General features: G+C 43.3%; 1 protein-coding gene and 1 long non-coding RNA gene across 3 annotated transcripts in view; one reads left to right on the forward strand and one right to left on the reverse strand.

The window, feature by feature from the left end:
* Nucleotides 1-4,191, forward strand: part of LOC135202274 (protein split ends-like) — an 84,418-nt gene extending 80,227 nt beyond the window's left edge. The window contains exon 3 of the mRNA XM_064231581.1: nt 1,404-4,191. Coding sequence (XP_064087651.1) covers nt 1,404-1,722 — 319 coding nt within the window. The 3' untranslated portion in view covers nt 1,723-4,191. The remainder of the gene's footprint in view (nt 1-1,403) is intronic.
* The window catches only part of LOC135202276 (uncharacterized), a 98,771-nt gene that overhangs the window by 61,590 nt on the left and 13,962 nt on the right, over nt 1-23,219 (reverse strand). The gene's annotated exons all lie outside the window — the stretch shown is intronic.

The raw sequence follows: 23,219 nt of genomic DNA on the forward strand, positions 1-23,219 counted from the left end.
TCTACTTGTTCTCACCTTGAGTGGCTGAGCTCAGCTTCCCCTTAAAATGAGTGGCTTCTATTTTTTAAGGCTAAGCAATTCTTTTACTTGAAGATAACTTACTCCAATCAAGAAAACTAAGCAGCTTGCATACACTGAAACTGAGCTGCTTGATACCTTATCCTAAGGCTGGCCTGGGGTCCTTTGTAAACAAGCACCCCTGGTCCTCACAATGATCAGCTAAATAACTGTTTGTTTGTAATTATTTGTTTGTATGGCGTTTAAAGCGAGAGACTTTCTGTCATCTTGTACAAGTGGGACAGAGTAGGTCAGACCTAGCAAAGATGTGAGGATGAGTTTCAGCATGGAATACAAACCTCAGGGGTCTCTGGCAATAGCTATGGTACCAACCTGGACAGAACTGGTCAGATCTACTGCAAATGAGCAATCCTCATTCTTACCTTGAATAAAACCTGAAGGTCTCTTGCAATACCTGCAGTATAAGCAGTACAAAGTCACCCTTTATTGTGATCAAATTTTACTGGGTATGAAGCATATTAATAATACATGTAGAATAAACAATTTCACCTCAAAATCAAGAAATTGTAAATATCTACAAATGGAAACAAAGTTAATTGCAAGATGTGATGAACTACAATAAATTTATCTTACTAAAGCATGTAATTTGTAACTGACAATAGCCTAAAAAGCAATAAAAATTAGCAATAAACTGAACTGGTACTAACAACTCAATAAGGTAACCAGCCTATTTATCTTGTGGTCTGTTTACATGAAGAAAATCTAAAAAAAATACTGTTGAGAACTGTTTAAAACTTAGGTATAATATCCTAAGAGGAAATCTGTGACTTGCAATCCTCCACTATCAGCAGACATACAGTGCACAAATTGAGTCAATAACAGGATTACATTAACTGATCATAAAAAAGAAAAGTTAAATATTCAATTATGTAAAAATTATGGGGTATAACTGTCCTTGTTTAAAATTCTTCTAATAGGTCTAGGGTATAAAATTCACGCTCTGGCTCAAGAAGAATTTGTTAGGTTGTCAACTAAGACCCACAAAGCTTTAAGGTGCATTGTGCATTGCTTATCTGTAAGAGACTGGCCCTCTTCTTTCTTTAGAGGAGATCTGTCTAAGTAGTGCAATTTGTGGTAAATGAAGTGGCACTATACATACTATTGGTTTATTATTAAATAAACGCCTTAAGCACACAATGAAAAATCATTTACAATAGATCTCATGGTAGAGTACTCCATTTATTGGAAATATTGATTTTTCAGTCTATAAAAAGAAACTGATAAATTTTGGAAAAGATGCTTTTTATATAAATAATGAATAAAATGGTCCATAAATTTGTGCCAGGTAACTACATACACTCAACTCACAAAATCTCTTTTGACAGGTTAACAAACCATCTGAAAGAAAAAGCTAAAACCCTTGAAGATGTCAACCAGAAATGTGGTATGGTGCTAAAGAGGATGGATAGCGATGCTAGGAAATTAGCACAACAGCTGGAGGAGAGGAACAAAGAAAAGGCCATTTTGGATAAAGCACTCAGAGAAAAAGAACTTGAAATTCGTGACCAACGAGAGAAGTTGGCGCTCTTCAGAGGACATCTTGATCTCATTGCAAGCAGCCTTGAAGACGATAATCCTGGCAAAAAACTGATTTCAAACCTTTTGAAAAAGTTGCCAGTGGGCAATTATCCAGTATCTGAATGAAATAAAACTTGGAAAATAGAAATCACACTTGTATTGCAGGAAATGCAATACAATTTGTCCAAATTACTTACTATTGTCATACAGGAAATGCAATACAATTTGTCCAAATTATGTACTATTGTCATTATGTATTCAGGTAAGTGTAATGGCAAGGGACACAACTTCAACTCTTTCCTCCACTCTATTAACTACTTCCCTTTAACTAATGCATTAGGATATAGTAATTCACCAATTAATAAGCATATTATTGCTAATATGATGAGGGTCAGAAAATACAGAAGCTGGGGGAGGTGGTGCCTAAATAGTACCACCTCCCCCAATTTCAGTACTAAATATATATTTTTGTACATGAACTTTCCTGTCAGATATATACTTAGCTTTAGACTCCGTCGCTCCCGACAGAAATTCAAATTTCGTGGCACACGCTACAGGTAGGTCAGGTGATCTACTGCCCTGCCACTGGGTGGCAGGACTAGGAACCATTCCCGTTTTCTAATCAGATTTTCTCTGTCGCCGGTTCCGACAACTCCTGTTGTTGGTTCCTCCTGATGGATTTCGTTTTTTGTTTGCCGTGGATCTTTTCGCCGTCTTTTGGTGATGTATTGGATCTTTGGCTTGGCATAAGCTTTATTATCTTTTGATTTATTTTTTTTTTTTGCGTCAGTCGCTAGTACTGTCGTTAGTTTATGCGATTACGTATAGGTATATTGTTAGACTACCGAACGAGCAGTTCGGTAGATCCTCACAATGTAGATTTGATTTTTGTTTTTCATGAAACTACAGCTCTTTTGTATCAGTCAATTATCATTCTGTTTACATTTACTGATTGACAGTCATTATTACGAAACTTTCGTAATAATGACTGTATACGTTTGCTGTATGCAGTGAATTTGCTGTAATACAGTAAATTTGCTGTATTACAGTGGATGTATACATTTTCAGTATACATTTACTGTAATAATGACTGTATACATTTACTGAATGTCAGTCATTATTACGAAACTTTCGTTTTGATGTAATTCATTAGAGAACCTTCATTGCTGAAGTTTTATTAGAAAAGCTTGAGTAGGTCTCGTTCTAACGAGCCAGTTAGTGAGACTATAGCACCTTTCCAGGACACAGAACCTGCAGATTTGTCTAAATGGGATTAGTGGATTTGAAGGATGCCCTCAAAAGATGGAGCTCAAAATGCGAGCTTTTAAAGGTAAGTACAGTACAGTGAATAGTGATTTCAGTGTCCCCAGTGTTGTGGAGGGGCGTCTGACCGGCTCCGTAGCGCTTCCAGGCCTAGACCTCTTCCAAACTCCCAGACCCAGTGGAGGAGAAAAGTCAACAACCGCAGGAAGGTTAGGGAGAACCCCCACCGGTCAGGCATCCCTTCGGCAGGATCTGTGTCGTCCCAGACTGCCAGGGATCGCCGTTGCAAAGGCATCCTGAGTGTGTGCTTCTCGTGATCTGATTCCGCTTCGCCCAAGCACGGCTGGAGCTCAGCCTAGCAGTCGCGGCCTATGAAGAGGAATTGGAAAGCGCCCTCCTTGGATTCTAGCCCTGAGCGATTCCCAGAAAGTTTGCCTGTGGATAGGAAGAGAGCCAGAGTCCTGTTTTCGCCAGTTTTCGGCTGGGAGTCCCCTTCGTCCTCCAGACTTCCTTCCCCTTCGTCTGACAAGGAGGGGGAAGATTCTACAACTAAGATTCTCCGTAACATGCAGGAGCATATCTCGTCTCTGGTAGGAGTACTTACGAAGGATCCTCCTCAGAGGAAGGACACTCTTCTTCCAGTTAAGAGATCCTCTCGTCCCCTGGAAGTTCCATGCTCCAAGCTCCTCTCCACAGCTCCTCGTTCTCAGAGGAGTTCCTTCGATCCTACCGCTTCTCGCTCGCCTCCTCGGAAACACGAGGCTCGGGAACACTTAGCGACCGAGCCCTCGTCTCCTTCCAATCACGAAGCGCCAGCCAGATATGAAGCTCAAGCGAGGCGCGAGTCGCCAACCAAGCGCCAGTCTCCAGCCAAGCGCGAGTCGCCTACGAGAAGCGAGCCAGCCAAGCGCGAACGGTACTACAGGCGTGAGTCACGAGCCGCTTTCCAGCCGCTAAGCGCCAACTAGGCACGAGCCGCCAGCCAGGCGCGAGTCACCAGCCAGGCGCGAGCCGCTTTCCAGCCGCGAAGCGCCAACCAGGCTTGAGGCTCCATCCAGGCGCGAGCCGCTTGCCAGACGCAAGTCTTCAGTAAAGGCGCGAGTCTCCAGTAAAGGCGCGAGTCGACAAACAGGCGTTTTCCTTCCTCGATGTTCCGATCAGACACGAGATGCCAGCAGCACTGCTCCTTCCGTCCGCGAGGCTTCTTACAGGCGCGAGGCACCTCCCAGCCTTGAAGAAACTCCCAGAGGCAAGGCGACAGACAGAAGATCGTCATCTTTCTACCGCTCTTCCTCAGACAGAAGCCTCTCTCCTCATGAGCGAGAACCTACCTCTACAATCAGGCTCTCCTCTCCTTGCAGGCTCTTGTACGCCTACCAAGTGCTCTTCTCAGCAGTTGCCTTACTTCCTGGTAGGCGCCTTATTCGGAACTTGGCATAAGCCCAGTCATTGAGGAAGGATCCTGCCCCTCCCTCAAGTTCTACGGGAATCTAGACAACCTCCACTGCTGATCGTCTGACGAATTTGGTAGGGTTTCGCTGAATGCTTTAGATTCTGAGGAATTTCTGGCATTTGCAGTGTTTGAGTTTCTTACAATCTCTTAACACTTAAGCGAAACCATGGTCCTCAGTGAGCTAAAACGAGAATTCCCAATGTTTTTTACGATGTTTGGGAACCTCGCTAATGCTCGAATTTTTGAAATATGTTCTGTCATGTAAGTGGGCTGGCCCCCATTGACAAGATCATGGAGGTTCTGTCATGTAAGTGGGTAAGCCCCCATTGACAAGATCCAAAAAAAGGCTTTGTCATATAAGTGGGTTAGTCCCCATTGACAAAGATCCTAATAAGGTTCTGTCGCGTAAGCGGATAAGCCCCCATTGACAGATCCACAAGAACTCTCAGTCATAGGTCACTATCTCGCTGAGGCTCTTGAGGCAAAGCAGACTCATGGACAGTATTCATGAAGTCTTCTGCCTAATAAGATAAGAGCTTGAACTGTCGCCTTCAGGTCTCGGTTCACATTGAAGTTTTTTCCTTCGGGAAAAACCTCTCCTTCTTTATCTTGACTAGAGAACGAAGACGGTGGATCTCCAATCTTTACTCACTCTCTTCATAGGGAAAAGAATGTAGGATGGAAGTCGTTGTACAAAACCTGCTAATATACTATGTATATTACCCTCACGACATGTTCTGTTAAGCAGTTGATTTGTCCAAGGTGCAGACGCATATATAGTTAGCTCTATCGATGCCAACTCAGATGACGAGTATCCTAATTGAACTGCAAACCTCTCAGGAGTTTCCAGTTTCGATTTTTGATACTGATGGTGTTGTCACGACAACACCAACTCAGCTTTTGTATTTACTAAAATCCGTTTCTCTTAAATATAATTGCCCGAGCGTATTTTTCTGCTCGGTGGTTCTAGCAGAACCCATTCCTTCGTAGAATGGAATAGTTGGCAACTCAGGATGAAGAGGTGGCGAGAGCTAACGTTGTATGAGACTGTTGTCTTTGCCATAGCAGCTCAGTTACCTCAGTACCAGCTGACCCTCAGCGTTACGCGGTCTGTTACGTCTCTCTCTCCTGCAATGATGTACTGCCGTACCGTATCTCTGCCCAATAATCACATACTTTGGTCCCTGATTAACGGGGATTCTTGCATGCATGAATGACCATCTTCTATGTCTCTCGGTTTCATCACCTTCGACATTGCTAGTATTTTTTCACAGAAATATTTATTGGACTCTTTCTGTTTACCGCCCTGTAACGGAAGTCTGTAATAGTCCACCGCTGCTTCGCACTAAGTTATGAGGAATGTTTTCTTTAGACATCGGAGTTTGTCTGCAGAAAATTTCTCGTATTCCTCGGTGTGCAAGTTCTTGTTCACCCCGAATTAACAGATGTATCAGAAGACATCGCCTGTTCCCCGGACTGACAGTTCTGCTTTCTATATTCAGCCCATGAAAAGCAGTTCTGCAGGCAGTACTTCCCGGAGTTTTTCTTTGCTGAAAACGATCCGCTTTCATAGCTAACGACTTATCGTCGGACAGCATCGATTTAGAGGTTAGCTTTTTCAGTCTTTGGTAAGCACGGGTTCAGAATCTTGAGAATCTTTCTCTCGATTCAACTGTGAAAAAGTAAGTTGCTTCTCTGTCCTCCGTCTTCTATGGCATATAGTGTTGTTTCTCCTTAACTGAGATTCAACTACTATGAGAAGGTTTTGCCTTCAGGAACCTCAGTCTCTTGAAGGCATTTGTCTTTCTCTTGTGGGGCTCATGCCTTAACAGAATCGTCACCTTCTCCGTCCGACATCGGTGACAAACAGATTATAGTCTTTCGACTTAACCCTTCAAATACGATGAGCAACTTTCCTCGATACCGTACGCAGTCAGTCGGCAGCTGTTACTTACACGATACAGTGTAGGCCTAGTGTTGTTCTCTGTCACGTCAGAGTAGCAAGGGGAAGCAGCACTAGGGACGTATGAAGTGTCAGGCATCTGAAAGGGGGACCAGGTTAACTGATACTTCAACGTGTTTCAACTGTATGCAATCTTTCTGGCTCTTAAGTGGTTTCAGTATGAAGTCAGAGACACGGTGGTCCAAGTCAATTCGGACAACACCACGGCTCTGACATCCTTCAGAAACAAGGAGGACACATTCCTTCTCGCTTTAGGAGGTAACAAAAACCCTTCTTTTGGACGGAAGAGAGAAAGATCGCGCTCCTTACCAGATTTATTCAGGGAGGGAGAGGAATATGAGGGGGGACCTGTTGAGTAGAGGAACCAAGTCCTTCCTTTGGAGTGGACCCTCAATCTCGATGTGTGCCTAAGCCTATGGGCCCTGTGAGGCAGGCCACATGTAGACCTGTGCGCCGCGTATTAGAACAGGAGACTGGACAACTTTTGCTCCGCATTTGATTACCCGAGAGCAATAGCATTCGCGCTCTCCTACTGGACTGGTCAGGCATCGAGGCATAGGTCTTTCCCCCCACTCTAACTGGTGGGGGAATTGATGAAAAAGTTCCTGTCCTCTACAGGGATGACTCTTACCCTTATCGCTCCCTTTTGGCCTGCTTAAGAATGGTTCTCAAAGGTTCTGGAACGGATAATGGACTTCCCAAATCCCTTCCACTAAGGAGAGATCGGCTCAGACTACCCCACTTTGAGAGCTTTCTCAAATCCTCCCCGCTCTCTGCCTGACTGCCTTTTCAACTTCGAAAGACTCGTCAGAGCGATAGGATTTTCGCGAAAGGCTCAACATTACGGGTGTACCAGTCGAAGTGGGAAGTCTTTTGACGATGGTGCAGGTCGAAGAAGCTGTCCTCTTCCATTACCTCTGTGACCGACATTGCTGAGGTTCTTCTCTTTCTGAGAGAAGAATCTCACCTACCGGTATCCACAATAAAGGATATAGAAGCATGCTCTCCGCTGTCTTTAGAGAGAGGTCTAAAGATAGCGGAGGACAAGGATCTTCATGATCTCATCCGGTCCTTAGAGACCTCCAAGAGAAGTCCTCACTTTCACCTAGTTGGAATCTGGACTTGGTTCTCAAATTCCTCACATCCAACAAGTTTGAGCCTCCCCATCAGGCTTCTTTTAGAGACCTGACGAGGGAAGGTATTTTTCTCTTGGCCCTCGCAACTGCTAGGAGGACAAGTGAACTTCTTCCTTGCACTCGTGTGTCGGATTTAAAGGAGACCGGCATTATGTCCTTTTTAGCCATGATTCCTGGCAAAACACAAAAACCCCTCAAACCCTGGCCTAGAAGCTTTGAGGTTAAGGGACTCTCCCCCTTGGTAGGGATGGAGATTGAGAGGTCTCTTTGCCCAGTCAGGGCCCTTAAGTTCTATCTTCAAAGGAAGAAACAGATTAAGGGTAGCCTAGAGTGTCTCTGGTGTTCGGTGAGGGACCCAAGAAGACCCATGTCTTTAAACGCCCTGGACTTCTTTGTGAGAATTGTCATCTCGGAAACACATGGGGCGTGCGAGGACGACTCCTTCAAGCAGCTTAGAGTAAAAGCGCATGAGGTGCGAGCCATTGTAACTTCTTTATCTTTTCATAGGATTTTGTCTATGAAGGACATTCTAGCTGCCACGTACTGGAGATGCAACTTTGTCTTTGCATCCCACTACCTGAAGGATGTATGAGTGACTTACGAGAAATGCTTCTCGCTGGGTCCATACGTATCTGCGGATTCGGTGCTGGGACAGGGAGCTGATGCCGATCCTTAATCAATTTTTAGAATTTAGTATGGGGTTTTTTAGGGTTGTTTGAAAGAATGTTCCCGGTAACTTCTTTCAATCTTATTGCTAACCCGGGTGTTAGGTTCAGGTGGTCGGGATCGGTGTTGTGCTCCTTGATTATGCCATTAGGCAAGGTGTTTTGTTATATAGTGGATTAGCACCCATTGACAAAGATCCTCAGGATTCTGTCGAGTGAGCAGATAAGACCCCACTGACAGATCCACAAGAACTCTTAGCATAAGGTCACTACCTCGCTGAGGCTCTTGAGGCGAAGCAGACTCCTAGGCAGTAGCCATGAAGTCTTCCACGTAACCAGGTAGGAACCAAGGTTTTTTATGTTTACCTACAACGTATGTTGTTTTCCTGTCTATTTCAGTAGTTAGCTGTCTCTTGCCCACCACCAAGGGTGCCAATCAGCTAAGTATATATCTGACAGGAAAGTTCATGTACAAAAATGATATTGTTATGATACAATAAAGTTTTGTACATACTTACCTGGCAGATATATACTTAGCTTTAGACTCCGTCGTTCCCAACAGAAATTCAAATTTCGCGGCACACGCTACAGGTGGGTCAGGTGATCTACCACCCTGCCGCTGAGTGGCAGGATTAGGAACCATTCCCGTTTTCTAATCAGATTTTCTCTTCCACCTGTCTCCTGAGGGGAGGCTGAGTGGGCCATTTAATTGTATATATCTGCCAGGTAAGTATGTACAAAACTTTATTGTATCATAACAATATGATTTTGTATCAATACAACTGACACAAGACAATATTTTTCTGTAATAAGTATAATAAAGCTTAATATCAAAGAAAATTTATCTCTCTATATCCTTTACAAGTCGTCGATGATTTTCAAGTATTGGCCTCTTAAGTCCTTGAAGACATTTCCAGGAACAAGTATGTAGGAAAGCAAACTAACTGCATACCACTGTCCCAAAAATTCAAACAGAACAAGAAAAGATTTTTCTCCCCTAAAAAAATAGCCAGGGTCAGGTTACAACAACGTAATTAAGATCCACCGATCTGGGGAAATACTCTAATGAAATGAAAAATTTAGTCCTTAGTGAAAGAGAAAATAAGATGGCTTTCACAAAATAATGGGAAAAATTATTGTAAATCTTCACTAACATTTCTGTGTCGTAAATAACATTTCAGAACGAAGTAAAAAGTAAATTTGCCGATTAGAATCAGGTAAAAGAATGTCAGAGACAGACTATTTATCCTAGAAAGCGCAACGAAGTTAGTCATTAGCTAATTTTGGATTTAAACATTATTTAATTTCTTACAAATCTCAGATACAGTATCTATGGCTAAATACGTATCATTTTTTGCTGTGCTACCATTATAGATGTTTTACAATTTTAGATGAATCACTTAATTGAATATTAATTGTAAAGTACAGGTTGGTTTACATAAGGAACTAAGTGGAAATGCTTTTAGCTGTAAGATATCTAGACTTTGTTGCTTACCAGAAACTTAAACCCCCAAAATGTCCTTTAAATTAAGGTGCTATAATGGATGGGGCCCTTTCTGCAGTTCCGGATTCAAGGCTTCACCTATTCACAGATTTTTCTGTGGAACGTATATACAAATTATTCACAAAATTTTCCCTATTTGTGGTATTTTTCACAGAAATACACTCACTAATTACAGTATTTTCATATAATTTTTGAGACTAAATGCACTTTTGGTGATAAAACTATTAAAATACTCTGGTATAAACATTTTTAGAGGAATTTTTTGGTGCTTGAACTATCAAAATCGGCAGTTATAAGTGTTTTTGGAGGGGTGTCAAGTATTCGCGGACTTTAGCTATTCCCGGGGGTTGTGGTTTGCATCCCCCGTGAATATCAAGGTCAATTTCACTGTTTATCATTATACTAGATAGTCTAAGAGAAAAGAATTAACATAATTATATAATTTTTTATTACCACTTTCATCAAAATTCTGTCAATTCTATTCTCTTAAATTAGCGAGAATGGTAAACAGTAGCACCTCAAATTGAAAGACACTTTAGAGGTCTGGCTTTCTGGTGAGTAAAAAGTTCTTTTATGGACCAAAGACCCTGCACTTGAATATTTTCTAAATATTTTACAGCTAACAGCAATTCCACTTACAGGCAGCCCCTGGTTATCGGCAGGTGTTCGTTTTTGGGGGTGTGCCGATAAGTGAAAACCGCCATTAACCGAAACTCTGTGATTTATAATGCCATAATGGTGCTGATAAAGCACCCTTATGGAGCCTCTGTTAGGTATCTTATGATGCCATAACTCTATTATTGGCAGCAATAACCGGAACTCAGCCAGTTTTGGCACCATAAATCACAGACGTTATGGCGCTAGACAAGCCCCATAAAACCGGATCACCGATAACCAGGGACAGCCTGTAGTTCCTAATGTAAACTAACCTGTATTTTACAATTAACATTCAATTGTTGAGATTTACCTAAAAATGGTAGCAAAGCAAAAAAAATCATATGAACACAGCTGTTAAGAACAGAGGTCCGTACAGTTGAGTTTTTTAAATAGAGGGATCACTACAACATGATTGCCGTCAATCTTTGATGAAGACATGAGAAAATTATTCTCACACTGTAAAACAAAGGAGCATCTTGCCTTATCAGAATCCAGAGCAGAGTATGGAGTAGTCAGGTTTTACCCATTAAATGTTTCCACACATTTCCACAACACAATTAATTCACTGGTGTCCTTATACTTTATGACAGTAATTTGTGTTATGTTCATGCACAACCTTTGATTATTAGTTCACAAAAAATGAAGTTTTTATGATAAAACAAAGTTTAATGTATACTTACCTGGCAGGTATATATATAGCTATATTCTCTGTTCCAATGGCAGAAATTTTCAAAACTCGCGGCAAACGCTAGAAACCTATTAGTAGTTCAGGCAACCACCACCCCATTAGGAACCATTCCCATTTACGTCAGATTTTCTCTGAACCCTGTCTCCAGAGGGGAGGAGGGTGGGAATTTAATTATACATACCTGCCAGGTAAGTATACATTAAACTTTGTTTTATCATAAAAACTTCATCTTAATGTATGACACTTACCTGGCAGGTATATATATAGCTGATTGACACATTTGGAGGTGGGTCAAAGACAGCAACATTGTTAGAGTACAAATAATTAAACATTATTATATTACCCTAAGTTCCTTACCTGCTAAGGTACCTGACTTCATAGGTCCTGCCTCTGAGCCTGCTTAAACCTTAGGAGCTCTCAACTAGGAAGTGTCCTGTATGTTGAAGAAGCTAAAACCGGGTCTGACAACTGGGCGTGACCAATGTGTTGACAGAAACCCCAAAGCCCTCTTATGCCATGGCATTCAAGCTAGGAATTGTTCATTCACCTGAACTACACACACCACCTAAAGAAAACCACTAAAAAGACTGAAACAAGGAACAAAACCTTTCTTTCTCAGACGACCATAAAAAACACCATCACCTGATAAAAATTACCTAGCATATTAGAAGGTGATGGGGTGGTAACTCCTTTGCCCAATACTGTACCAGAGGACACGTATGGACCCAACGTCTGACAATTGTCTTAATATCTCTGAGATAATGAGACGCAAATACTGAATTCGTTCTCCAAAATGTAGTCTCAATCTCTTTGAGGGCTAAATTCTTCTTAAAAGCTAAGGAAGTCGCTACTGCCCTGACTTCGTGAGCCTTAACTTTCAGAACTCTGAAACTCTGTTCTTGGCACAGCATATGCGCTTCTCTAATCAATTCTCTCATAAAGAAAGCTAGAGCATTCTTTGTCATGGGCCTACTGGGGTCTTTGACTGAACACCAAAGAGAATCAGAAGTCCCTCTGATACCTCTTGTTCTTTCAATATAAAAGCGTAAAGCTCTCACTGGGCAGAGAACTCTTTCCTGTTCATGCCCCACTAAATCAGACAGACCCAAGACATCAAAGGATCTCAGCCAAGGATTAGAAGGGTTCTCATTCTTGGCCAAAAAACCTTCCTGAAAAGAACACACTGCATTGCCATGTCTCCAGCCCACTGTCTTAGATATGGCCTGAAGCTCACTAACTCTTTTAGCCGTTGCCAAGGCGACTAAAAAGATAGCCTTCTTTGAGACATCTCTTAACGAAGCTTTATCTAAAGGTTCAAACTTACTAGAAGTTAGATGCTTCAAAACGACGTCCAGATTCCAAGCAGGGGGTCTGCATTGAGGCTGCTTCTTGGTTCCAAATGATCTAACAAGATCTCTAAGGTCCAGATTATTAGAAATATCCAAACCTCTGTTTCTGAACACCGAGGTCAACATACTCCTATAATCCTTAATCATAGAAATCGACAATCCTACCTCCTTCCTTAAATAAAGGAGGAAGTCTGCGATTTGGGTCACAGAGGTACTGGATGAAGACACCTTCCTCTTCTTACACCACTTCCGGAAGTTCTCCCACTGCGACTGGTACACCGTAATTGTGGAGGTTCTTCTAGCTCTAGCCACTGCACTGGCAACCTCTCTAGAATATCCCCTCGCTCTGACAAGACTTTCGATAGTCTGAACGCAGTCAGACCCAAAGCGAGGGTATTCTTGTGAAACCTGTCGAAGTGGGGTTGTCTGAGTAAATCTACTCTTAGGGGCAGTGTTCTTGGTGTATCCACTGTCCATTCCAGTACCTCTGTGAACCAACTTTGGGCCGGCCAATACGGAGCTATTAGAGTCATCCTCATTCCTTGACTCTCTCTGAACTTTTTCATCACTTTCCCCAAGACCTTGAATGGAGGAAAAGCGTAAGCGTCCAGGCCTGTCCAATCCATCAGGAAGGCATCCACTGCGACTGCTTCCTGGTCTGGAACTGGAGAGCAGTAGTTTGGTAGTCTTTTTGTCTTGGCTGTCGCAAAAAGATCCACTACAGGACGGCCCCACAATTTCCACAGGCTCTGGCATACCTCTAGATGCAACGTCCACTCTGTCGAACGAAGTTGCCCTTCCCTGCTCAACAGGTCCGCTCTGACATTCTTCTCCCCCTGGATGAACCTGGTGAGCAGAGAAACGTTTTCCTCCTCCGCCCAAAGCAGAACTTCTTTCGCCAGCATGTAAAGGGGAAATGAATGCGTCCCTCCTTGCTTGCGGATGTATGCCAGAGCCGTGGTGTTGTCCGAGTTGATCTGCACTGTCTTGTCGCGTACCAACTCCCTGAAAGACTTCAAGGCCAAGAAAATCGCCCTCAGTTCCTTCCTGTTTATGTGCCAACTTGCTTCGTCTTCGTTCCAAAGACCCGACACCTCTTGAGGGCCTAGTGTCGCTCCCCAACCTGCGTCTGACACGTCGGAGAACAAGATGAGGTCTGGGTTCTTCTGCTGGAGCGACATACCCTCTGCTAACCTGCCTGGCGTTAGCCACCAACTCAATTCTCCTTCACCTTGGTCGGAATTTGAAACTGGAAGGAATCCGGTTGCGATTTTCTTGGCCATGCTTCTTTCAGGAGAAACTGTAGAGGTCCTCAATGTTGCAGTCTTTTCTAGAGGGAAATGAACCTCTCTAGCGAAGAGAGCGTGCCCAGTAAACTCATCCACTCTCTTGCTGAGCATCGGTCTTTCTCTAGAAAGTACTGCACCTTCCGAAGGCATAGGGCTTGCCTGTCGGGGGACGGAAAAACCCGAAAAGTCGCTGACGATATCTGAATCCCCAAATAGATTATCTGTTGATTGGGGTTCATCTGAGACTTTTCCAGGTTCACCAAAAGACCTAATTCTTTTGCTAAATCTAACGTCTGTTTCAGGTCCTCCAGACATTGACGTCTTGACTGGGATCTTATCAGCCAGTCGTCCAAGTAAAAAGATACGTACTCTGATCCCCAGTAAGTGTAACCATCTTGCTACGTTGGACATCATCCTCGTGAACACTTGGGGGGCTGTGCAAAGGCCGAAGCACAGGGCCTTGAATTGAAAGACCCTGTTCTGGATCACGAACCTTAGGTACTTCCTGCTTCCTGGATGAATTGGAATATGAAAGTACGCGTCTTGTAGATCCAGGGTAACCATCCAGTCCCCTGGACATACCGCTGCCAGTACTGACTCGTTCGTCTCCATGGTAAATTTGGTTTTCTCCAGGAACACGTTTAGTTGACTTACGTCCAGTACTGGTCTCCAACCTCCCGAGGATTTCGCAACCAGGAAGAGCCGATTGTAAAACCCCGGAGATTCGTGATCCAGAACAGGTTCTATCGCTCCTTTCTCTAGCATGGAAGAGACTTGATCCCACAGTGCCTTCTCTTTCACTAAATTGTTGTAATGTGCCCCTAGGGCTCTCGGAGATGTTACGAGAGGAGGTTTCCTTAAGAAGGGGATTTTGTATCCTTCTCGAGCTACCTTGATGGCCCAGGGATCTGCATTCGTGTTTTGCCAAACTTCCCAAAATTCTTGAAGTCTGGCTCCTACTGATGTCTGGAGGACTTGGTTCTCATTGCTTAGAGGTAGTCTTAGCTCCTCTTTTAGCGGGTAATCTTTTGCCTCTAAATGCAGGTAGAGCGAAAGTCCTGCCTCGAAAGGGCTGTTGAGAAGGTCTCGATTCCTTCGGTGCCTTCTTAACCAATTTAGAAGGTAAAAACTTCCTCACTGAAGATGAGAGGAGATCCTGCTGAGATAGAGCCAGAGCTATATCCCTAATGATCTCCGTAGGAAACAGCTGGTTCGAAAGCGGTGAAAACATCAACTCCGATTTCTGAGTTAGAAACTCCTTTAGAAGTAAAAGCGCACAAAGAGACCTCTTTTTAAGCACTCCTGCTGCAAATAACGATGCAAGTTCATTAGCTCCATCTCTAAGAGCTTTGTCCATGCAGGGCATAATACTCTTAGGCACTTCCATGTCTTGAGAATTCTCGTCTTCCAATGTGTTTGCCAATGCTCCCAAAGACCAATTTGGTTTTCTCCAGGAACACGTTTAGTTTGACTTACGTCCAGTACTGGTCTCCAACCTCCGAGGATTCGCAACCCAGGAAGAGCCGATTGTAAAACCCCGGAGATTCGTGATCCAGACAGGTTCTATCGCTCCTTTCTCTAGCATGGAAGAGACTTGATCCCACAGTGCCTTCTCTTTCACTAAATTGTTGTAATGTGCCCCTAGGGCTCTCGGAGATGTTACGAGAGGAGGTTTCCTTAAGAAGGGGATTTTGTATCCTTCTCGAGCTACCTTGATGGCCCAGGGATCTGCATTCGTGTTTTGCCAAACTTCCCAAAATTCTTGAAGTCTGGCTCCTACTGATGTCTGGAGGACTTGGTTCTCATTGCTTAGAGGTAGTCTTAGCTCCTCTTTTAGCGGGTAATCTTTTGCCTCTAAATGCAGGTAGAGCGAAGTCCTGCCTCGAAAGGGCTGTTGAGAAGGTCTCGATTCCTTCGGTGCCTTCTTAACCAATTTAGAAGGTAAAAACTTCCTCACTGAAGATGAGAGGAGATCCTTCTGAGATAGAGCCAGAGCTATATCCCTAATGATCTCCGTAGGAAACAGCTGGTTCGAAAGCGGTGAAAACATCAACTCCGATTTCTGAGTTAGAAACTCCTTTAGAAGTAAAAGCGCACAAAAGAGACCTCTTTTTAAGCACTCCTGCTGCAAATAACGATGCAAGTTCATTAGCTCCATCTCTAAGAGCTTTGTCCATGCAGGGCATAATACTCTTAGGCACTTCCATGTCTTGAGAATTTTCGTCTTCCAATGTGTTTGCCAATGCTCCCAAAGACCAATTGAGGAAGTTGAAGACCTCGAAAGTCCTAAATATTCCCTTAAAAAGGTGATCAAATTCCGACGAAGTCCACCAAATCTTGGCAGAATGTAACGCCTGTCTGCGCGAGCTGTCCACTATACTGGAGAAATCCCCCTGGGAGGAGGCAGGTACTCCCAGGCCAAGACTTTCTCCAGTGGCGTACCACACTCCCGACTTCGAGGCTAACTTGGCTGGAGGGAAAGCGAAAGAAGACTTCCCTGCTTCCTTCTTCTCCTTCAGCCAATTATTCACATCTTGAGGAATGAGGACTTCTTGGGAGTTTTAGTCTTCGAAAACTGCGACAGGGGAGATAAAGGAGCCGTGGGTTGAAATTCCCCTTCAAAAATCGAAAGAAGACAGGAAGTGAGGATTTTATAATCCGATGAAGGTTCCACATTCTTATCTACAACAAAATCTAAGTCTTCTTCTGCTGAAGAAGAAAATGTCCTGTAAATCACTCATCGGTCATCTTGAAGATGTCCTGTAAATCTATTCGTCCATCTTGACGTCTTGACAGACGGCCCTCACCTCCTGCCACCTGCGTCCTGAATCCAAAGTAGAAGTATCGGCGTCCTGCCGCCTGCGTCCTGCGTCCACCACTGACACATCCGCGTCCTGCTGCCTGCGTCCTGCGTCCACAGCAAGAGGCTCAACGTCCTGCCGCTTGCGTCCTGCTTCCACAGATACGATCTTCTTCTTCCTGCGTCCTACGTCCTGAAACGCTACTCGATCGTCCGTCCTAGACATGACAGACAGTGCGTCCTGTATCCTCGGCAACCAAAGAACGAGAGAGAGAAGGCAAATTCTTGTCTTTCGTCTTCTTGGAAGACTTCACGGGAAGGAAATCGTCCTTATGTCTCGAAGAACCTTGCAAAGGAGACTCCCACAAGTTAATGAGAACTGCTAACTTCGACTGCATTTCTCTTAAGAAGTCTTTAGTGCTATCTTCCTGACGAGCAGCATGCAACGGAGGAGAAGGACGAGTAGGACTGTGACGGAAGGGAGAGCGATCCTGAACTCTACCCGAAGGAGAGAGACGAGGAGATGACAAGCAAGAAGACGGGGGCGAATCTCTTGCCGAGATCAAGGAACGCAAAGGCCGTACTGCGTCCTCTTTCGAACGAAAGATCTTCTTCCTCTGATCGGAACTGCATCTCCATCTTCAGAAGAGGACAAAACCTCCGGACTACTCCATGCATCTCGACCGTGTGACGGTCTATCCTGAGCGGTCGATGTCCTGAAAGTCCTCTTGAGGGGGCGTGACACTACCGAATACCGACGTTCCCGGTCTGAAGTAGAACCATCAGAGGACGCACACTTCCCAGTTACGCCTTTCCTGTGGCGAACTGCAACAGCCTGGGATTTAACAACAGGACTGTCCGAAGGGACGCCTGACCGTGACAAAACCTCTCTCGCCTCCCTTCGACTGTCGACATGCCTTCTCCCTTGGGTCTGGGAGCTTGACAGAGGTCTAGGTCTAGGAGCACGAGAGAGACGATCAGACGCCCCCTCCACTACACTTTCACTCACATCAAAAGCACTGACTTTATCTGTTAGACGCTGTATCTGGTCACCCATGGATGCAAGGACAGCGAACACTTTCACAATCTGTGTATCCTTCGCCTCCTCCGATACAGCAGCGGGCGCAGGAGAAACCTGGGGGGAAGGTTCTACCATCTCTACATTAGAAGGAGCTGGAGAGGAAACACATTCACTCCTTTTACTAGAAGTATTAGACCTCTCACTACGAGAAACAGATCTCCTCACTCGATCTTTCTCTAACCTTTCAACATATTTCGTAAGGATCTTCCACTCCTTCTCTGTCAAATTCTCACATTCAACACACCTACTCTCCCAAGTACACACAATCTCTCTACATTTCTTGCAAACTGTGTGAGGGTCGACCGAAGCTTTCGGCAACCTCACCTTGCACCCTTCTTTCACACAAACTCTAAACATACCACCTGTATCTGACATATCCAAAGAATAATCAAAAGCGAATGCCAAGCCAACGTTCCAAGTACAATACCAAATAATCCGTCCAAAATCAGCGAAAAGTCGGCAACGTGATCGAAAATCTTAGCAGGGAACCACCAACAATGTTGCCGGTTCGGCTGGCAGAGAAAATCTGACGTAAATGGGAATGGTTCCTAGCGCTAGCCCCACGGTAATGGGGTGGTGGTTGCCTGAACTACTAATAGGTTACTAGCGTTTGCCGCGAGTTTTGAAAATTTCTGCCAGTGGAACAGAGAATATAGCTATATATATACCTGCCAGGTAAGTATACATTAAATACAAAATTTGGAATGATTTCCTAGCCTTAAAATGGAAAATTGATCTCTTATTATCCTGCAAAGCTTGCTAAGAACACAAGAGCCACCTAATATGGATTAATTATATGTTTAAACATATCTATGATACTAATTATTACTTACAGTACTACTCACATGATGTACGACAACAGTTATACAGTATGTACTTGAATGAGTTTTAAATTGAGGAACTTTGGTTAAAAGTATCACCCAACATAAATGCACACAAGTGACAGTGATCTCAAAATGTTTTATTAATGGAAGTGATCAAGACAAAAAGATGAACCACTTTATTCCTATCATGATTTACTTGCAGATATTCTCATTCTCCAGATAACAAGGTCATCTTTATTCAGCCTCAATATGTTAGCTGAAGCAGAAATAGAACCCCAAAGTCCTTTATACAGGATCCAGTTTTGGTCACTATGGAATGCAAGTGTTAGTTCCACTTATAAATAAGGATGAATGATTGTTCCAGACTTGAACTACAAATGGAGGGTCCACCAGAGATTGAAGGAGTACCCCTTATAACCAAGAGGAGGTACATAAAAGATTAAAAACTGAAGGCCATATATTACTGCTTCTTTCACTACTTTAAAAATTACTCTCTAAATGTGCCATTATGTCAGGTCACAAAAGAGAAAGACAAGTAAGAAGGGGTATCTATAATGCTGTAATGAAAATCACTCAAAAATACTAACCATGGCTAATTTTACAACAGCATGAAAATAATCAAATTGTCTTGCAACATTTTTACAAAACAATGTTGTAGTGCGGTATCTGCAGAAGCGGCAACCACACACATTTCAAGTAAACATAAAATTTAATGTGTAGGTGGAAATTTCTTTAAATAAAATACAGTAGTACGCTGCATTCTAGATGGGGGACTTTACCTCATTAGACTAGAGTATTCAAAATGGGCTACAACTGGAAAGAGAATGAACTGCTAAATCTAACAATTTGTCTGGAACAAAACTGATTTTTAATTAAAAATAAAAAAAATTTACTATAACCTTGTGTGTCTAGAATTCCATCCTCAGACATGCTCCAAAAGAAGAAGAGCTCTTCCAATTGGTTGGTCCTGCATCGGGCCTCCAAAGTGCCACTAGTGCCAATTAAAAGTCCTTCCCTGCCATCTTTAGACTTCCTACTATACAAAACATGGAAAGGGAGGGAGGCACACACAAATCAATTTTGTTTTTTAAGGTTTTATCTGTTTTATAAAAAAAAATAATTTTTATAATAAAATGAGGTTTTATATTACAGTGGTCCCCCCGTATTCGCGGGGGATGCGTACCAGACCCCCCCGTGAATAGTTAGAATCCGCGAATGTTTGGAACCCCTATAAAAATGCTAAAAACAGCCTATTTTGTTAGTTAAAACTCAAGAAAAACCCACTAAAAATTTTCATACATGGTTTTTTTAATAGTTTTATCACAAAAAGTGCATTTTATGATGAAATTCATCAAAAAAACCAGGAATTTGTGGATATTTATCATAGAAAAATACCGCGAATGTGTGAGTCCGCGAATCTGGAGAACGCGAATACGGGGGGTCCACTGTATATACTTACCAGTAATTTCTTAGCTATCAATTATCCAGGGGTAGAGGGGAGAAGAAGAGCCAGACTGGAGTCTGTCTTAGGCTTAGGAGAAGAATCTCTACTCTAAGAGGCCCTACTTTTGGCACGAGAGGCCGCCTTTTTAAGCCTATTCGTCTCAAGTTATTAGGGTGAGACTCAAAACAGGCAAAAGCTCAAGAAAGCCAAAGTTAGTACATCACCGACTTCAGTAAGAACAACTGGCAAATCATGAATCAGGAGCGCAGCATAATTATTACACCAACGGCTACTGTCGCTTCCACGTTCCCGTTGCAGTGGATGGGGACTGTCACCCGCACCCCCTCTTGGCAACAGCCACATTAATGCAAATTTTAAATTTAGGATGCCATGCAAGCATAAGCATAACCATTAGCTACATAATTACTTAGTAAGTTACTTATATAAAAAAATTATTTGCTTTATCACAAACCCATTACATACTGTACTTGAACAAGGATTAACAAGCTGCTGTTATGGAAGTGTATGGAAGAACAAAATCTCTTAAGAATAAAACTGCTATACAATGGACTGGTACCATGTTTTAGGTCATAGGTTGTATTATGTTGGACTTGGCTTTCGTCATTCCGAGGTAAAGTTACTCTTCAATTATATTCATCAAAAAATTGTTACCAGGTTACAGTGCATGTTCCAGGTTAACACCACCAGTCTAACAGAAGACTGAACTTTCATATGGCTCCAAAATGGGAGAATGGTCAAAATTTTGAGATTCTTCTAATAAAGCTGGTTTTTGGCTTAAATTGCAGCATAGGAACAGAACCCCCGAAGTAACCCAGGGACTGCCTGTATTCGGGTTTGTAAGCAAAGGATACTTTACTGATCCCATCAACAAACCATAGAAGCCATTAACCAAAAATAATATGCATGGAAAAAGAATTTTATTTTAAATTGTGGGATTGAGGAAGATTAGTTCAACACACCTGCCTCCTTCTTCTCCAAGCCTGGTAAAATGAAGTATTTATGATAAAACAAAGTTTTATGAATACTTACCTGGCAGTTATATATATATATATATAGCTATAGTCTCTATCGGTCCGGCAGATTTTTCAAAACTCGCGGCAACTGCCGAGTGGTAGGTGTTCGGTTAGGTGGTTAACAACCCTTACAGGGTGGTACCTGGAATCATTCCCATTTTCTATTTCTCAGATCATCTCTTGCCCGACCTGTCTCCTGAGGGGGGGTGGGTGGATCTTAAAATATATATATAACTGCCAGGTAAGTATTCATAAAACTTTGTTTTATCATAAATACTTCATTTTTATGAATAGGACTTACCTGGCAGTTATATATATATATAGCTGATTCACACATTGGAGGTGGGTGAAAGACAGCCAACATCGTTGGGAAACAACTAAAAGTTGTAGGCAATAACCTTGATTCCTTACCTGCTAAGGTAGCTGACTTCAAAGGTTCCTGCCTCTTGAGTCGCTTTCCCTTAGGAGCGCCAGCCAGGATGAGACCTGTTATGCTGAAACAACTCACTAGAGCCTGTCAAACGGGGCGAGACCAACAACGTGACTAGACTTCTGCACTACCTATTTCCCTTTCAATTTTCTGCAACCTTACTCAACCCAACCACCTAACCTTGCAGACTAGATATCTTACCTATCTAGCTAGACTGAGGATGCTGTTCCAACCATACAATTCCTCAGACAACCATAAAAACACAAACCTCAAATAAAGGTATATCAAACTAAAGTTAAGGTTGAGGGGAGGTAGTAACTCCTTTACCCAATAACGAAGACGTAGCTATGTATGGGCCCAAAGTGTAACACTTCTCATAATCGACTCTTACCTCTCTGAGGTAATGAGAAGCGAATACAGAGTTGCTTCTCCAAAATGTCGAGTCCATTATTTGTCTAACTGACATGTTTTTCTGATATGCCAATGATGTTGAAATAGCCCTCACCTCGTGGGCCTTCACTTTTAAGAGGCCGAAGTTCTCCTCCTCACATAAGAGGTGAGCTTCTCTTATCGTCTCCCTCAAGAAGAATGACAATGCATTCTTCGAGAGGGGCCTATGAGGATCCTTAACAGAACACCATAAAGCACTGGATGATCCTCTTAAATTCTTAGTACGTGCCAAATATGCCCTGAGGGCTCTCACTGGGCAGAGGAGTCTCTCCTCCTCTTGACCCACTAAACTTGTGAGGTTAGGAACCTCAAAAGTCCTCGGCCAGGGTTTGAATGGGTTCTCATTCTTAGCGAGGAAGTTGAGCCTTAAAGAACATACTGCACCGTCTTGATTGAAGCCTACCTGCTTCTCCATCGCCTGAATCTCGCTGACCCTTTTTGCTGTGGCTAGAGCCATCAGGAATAAAGTTTTCTTCGTCAAATCTCTAAGGGTCGCTTGCGAGATGGGTTCGAACTTCCTGCCGCATAAGAACTTCAAAACCACATCCAAATTCCAAGCCGGAGGTCTTACTGTGTGCTTAGTCATTTCAAACGACTTCAAGAGATCCTTCAAGTCTGTATCTTGAGATAAATCCATGCCTCTATGCCTAACAACGGCCGAAAGCATGCTTCTGTATCCTTTTATGGTGGACACAGCCAGCTTAGATTCCTGCCTGAGGAACAGGAGAATATCAGCAATCTGACTCACAGAGGTAGAGGTTGAGGACACTTTGTGTCGTTTACACCAAGATCTAAAGACCTCCCACTTCGATTGGTAGACTCTCTGAGAAGATACCCTCCTCGCTCTTGCGATCACTCTCGCAGCTTGCACTGAAAAGCCTCTCGCTCTGGCAAGCTTCTCGATAGTCTGAATGCAGGCAGTTGTAGAGCGAGAAGCTTTGGACTTGGAGGAAGGCTTCTTGGAAAGTCCACTAGCATCTCCACTACCTCTGTGAACCACTCTCTTGCTGGCCAGAATGGAGCTATCAGGGTCATTCTCCCTGTCTCGAGAAGAGCGAACTTCTTGATGACAAGGTTGATGATCTTGAAAGGAGGGAACGCATAAGTGTCCATCCCCGTCCAGTCCATCCAGAAGGCGTCTACTGCTATTGCTTCCCTGTCGTGACCAGGGAGCAGTAGTTGGGGATTCTCTTGTTCAGGTTGCAGGCAAAGAGATCTATCGAAGGCATCCCCCATAATTTCCACAGCTCCTGGCAAACTTGAAGATTGAGGGTCCATTCTGTGGGAAGAACTTGCCCTTTCCTGCTGAGCATGTCTGCTCTTACATTCTTCTGTCCCTGCACAAATCTTGTTAAAAGATTTACTCCATTCTCCTTTGCCCACAGGAGGAGTTCTCTTGCTGTCTCGTACAGGGACAGAGAATGAGCTCCTCCTTGCTTTTTGATGTAAGCCAGGGCCGTGGTGTTGTCCGAGTTGACCTCCACTACTCTCCCAGAGACAGCATCTCTGAAGGCTTTCAACCCTAATAAAACAGCCATCAACTCTTTCTTGTTGATGTGCCATTCTTTCTGTTGCGCTTTCCAAGAGCCCGAG

The sequence above is a fragment of the Macrobrachium nipponense genome, chromosome 30, assembly GCF_015104395.2.
Source record: "Macrobrachium nipponense isolate FS-2020 chromosome 30, ASM1510439v2, whole genome shotgun sequence".
NCBI lineage: Eukaryota > Metazoa > Arthropoda > Malacostraca > Decapoda > Palaemonidae > Macrobrachium > Macrobrachium nipponense.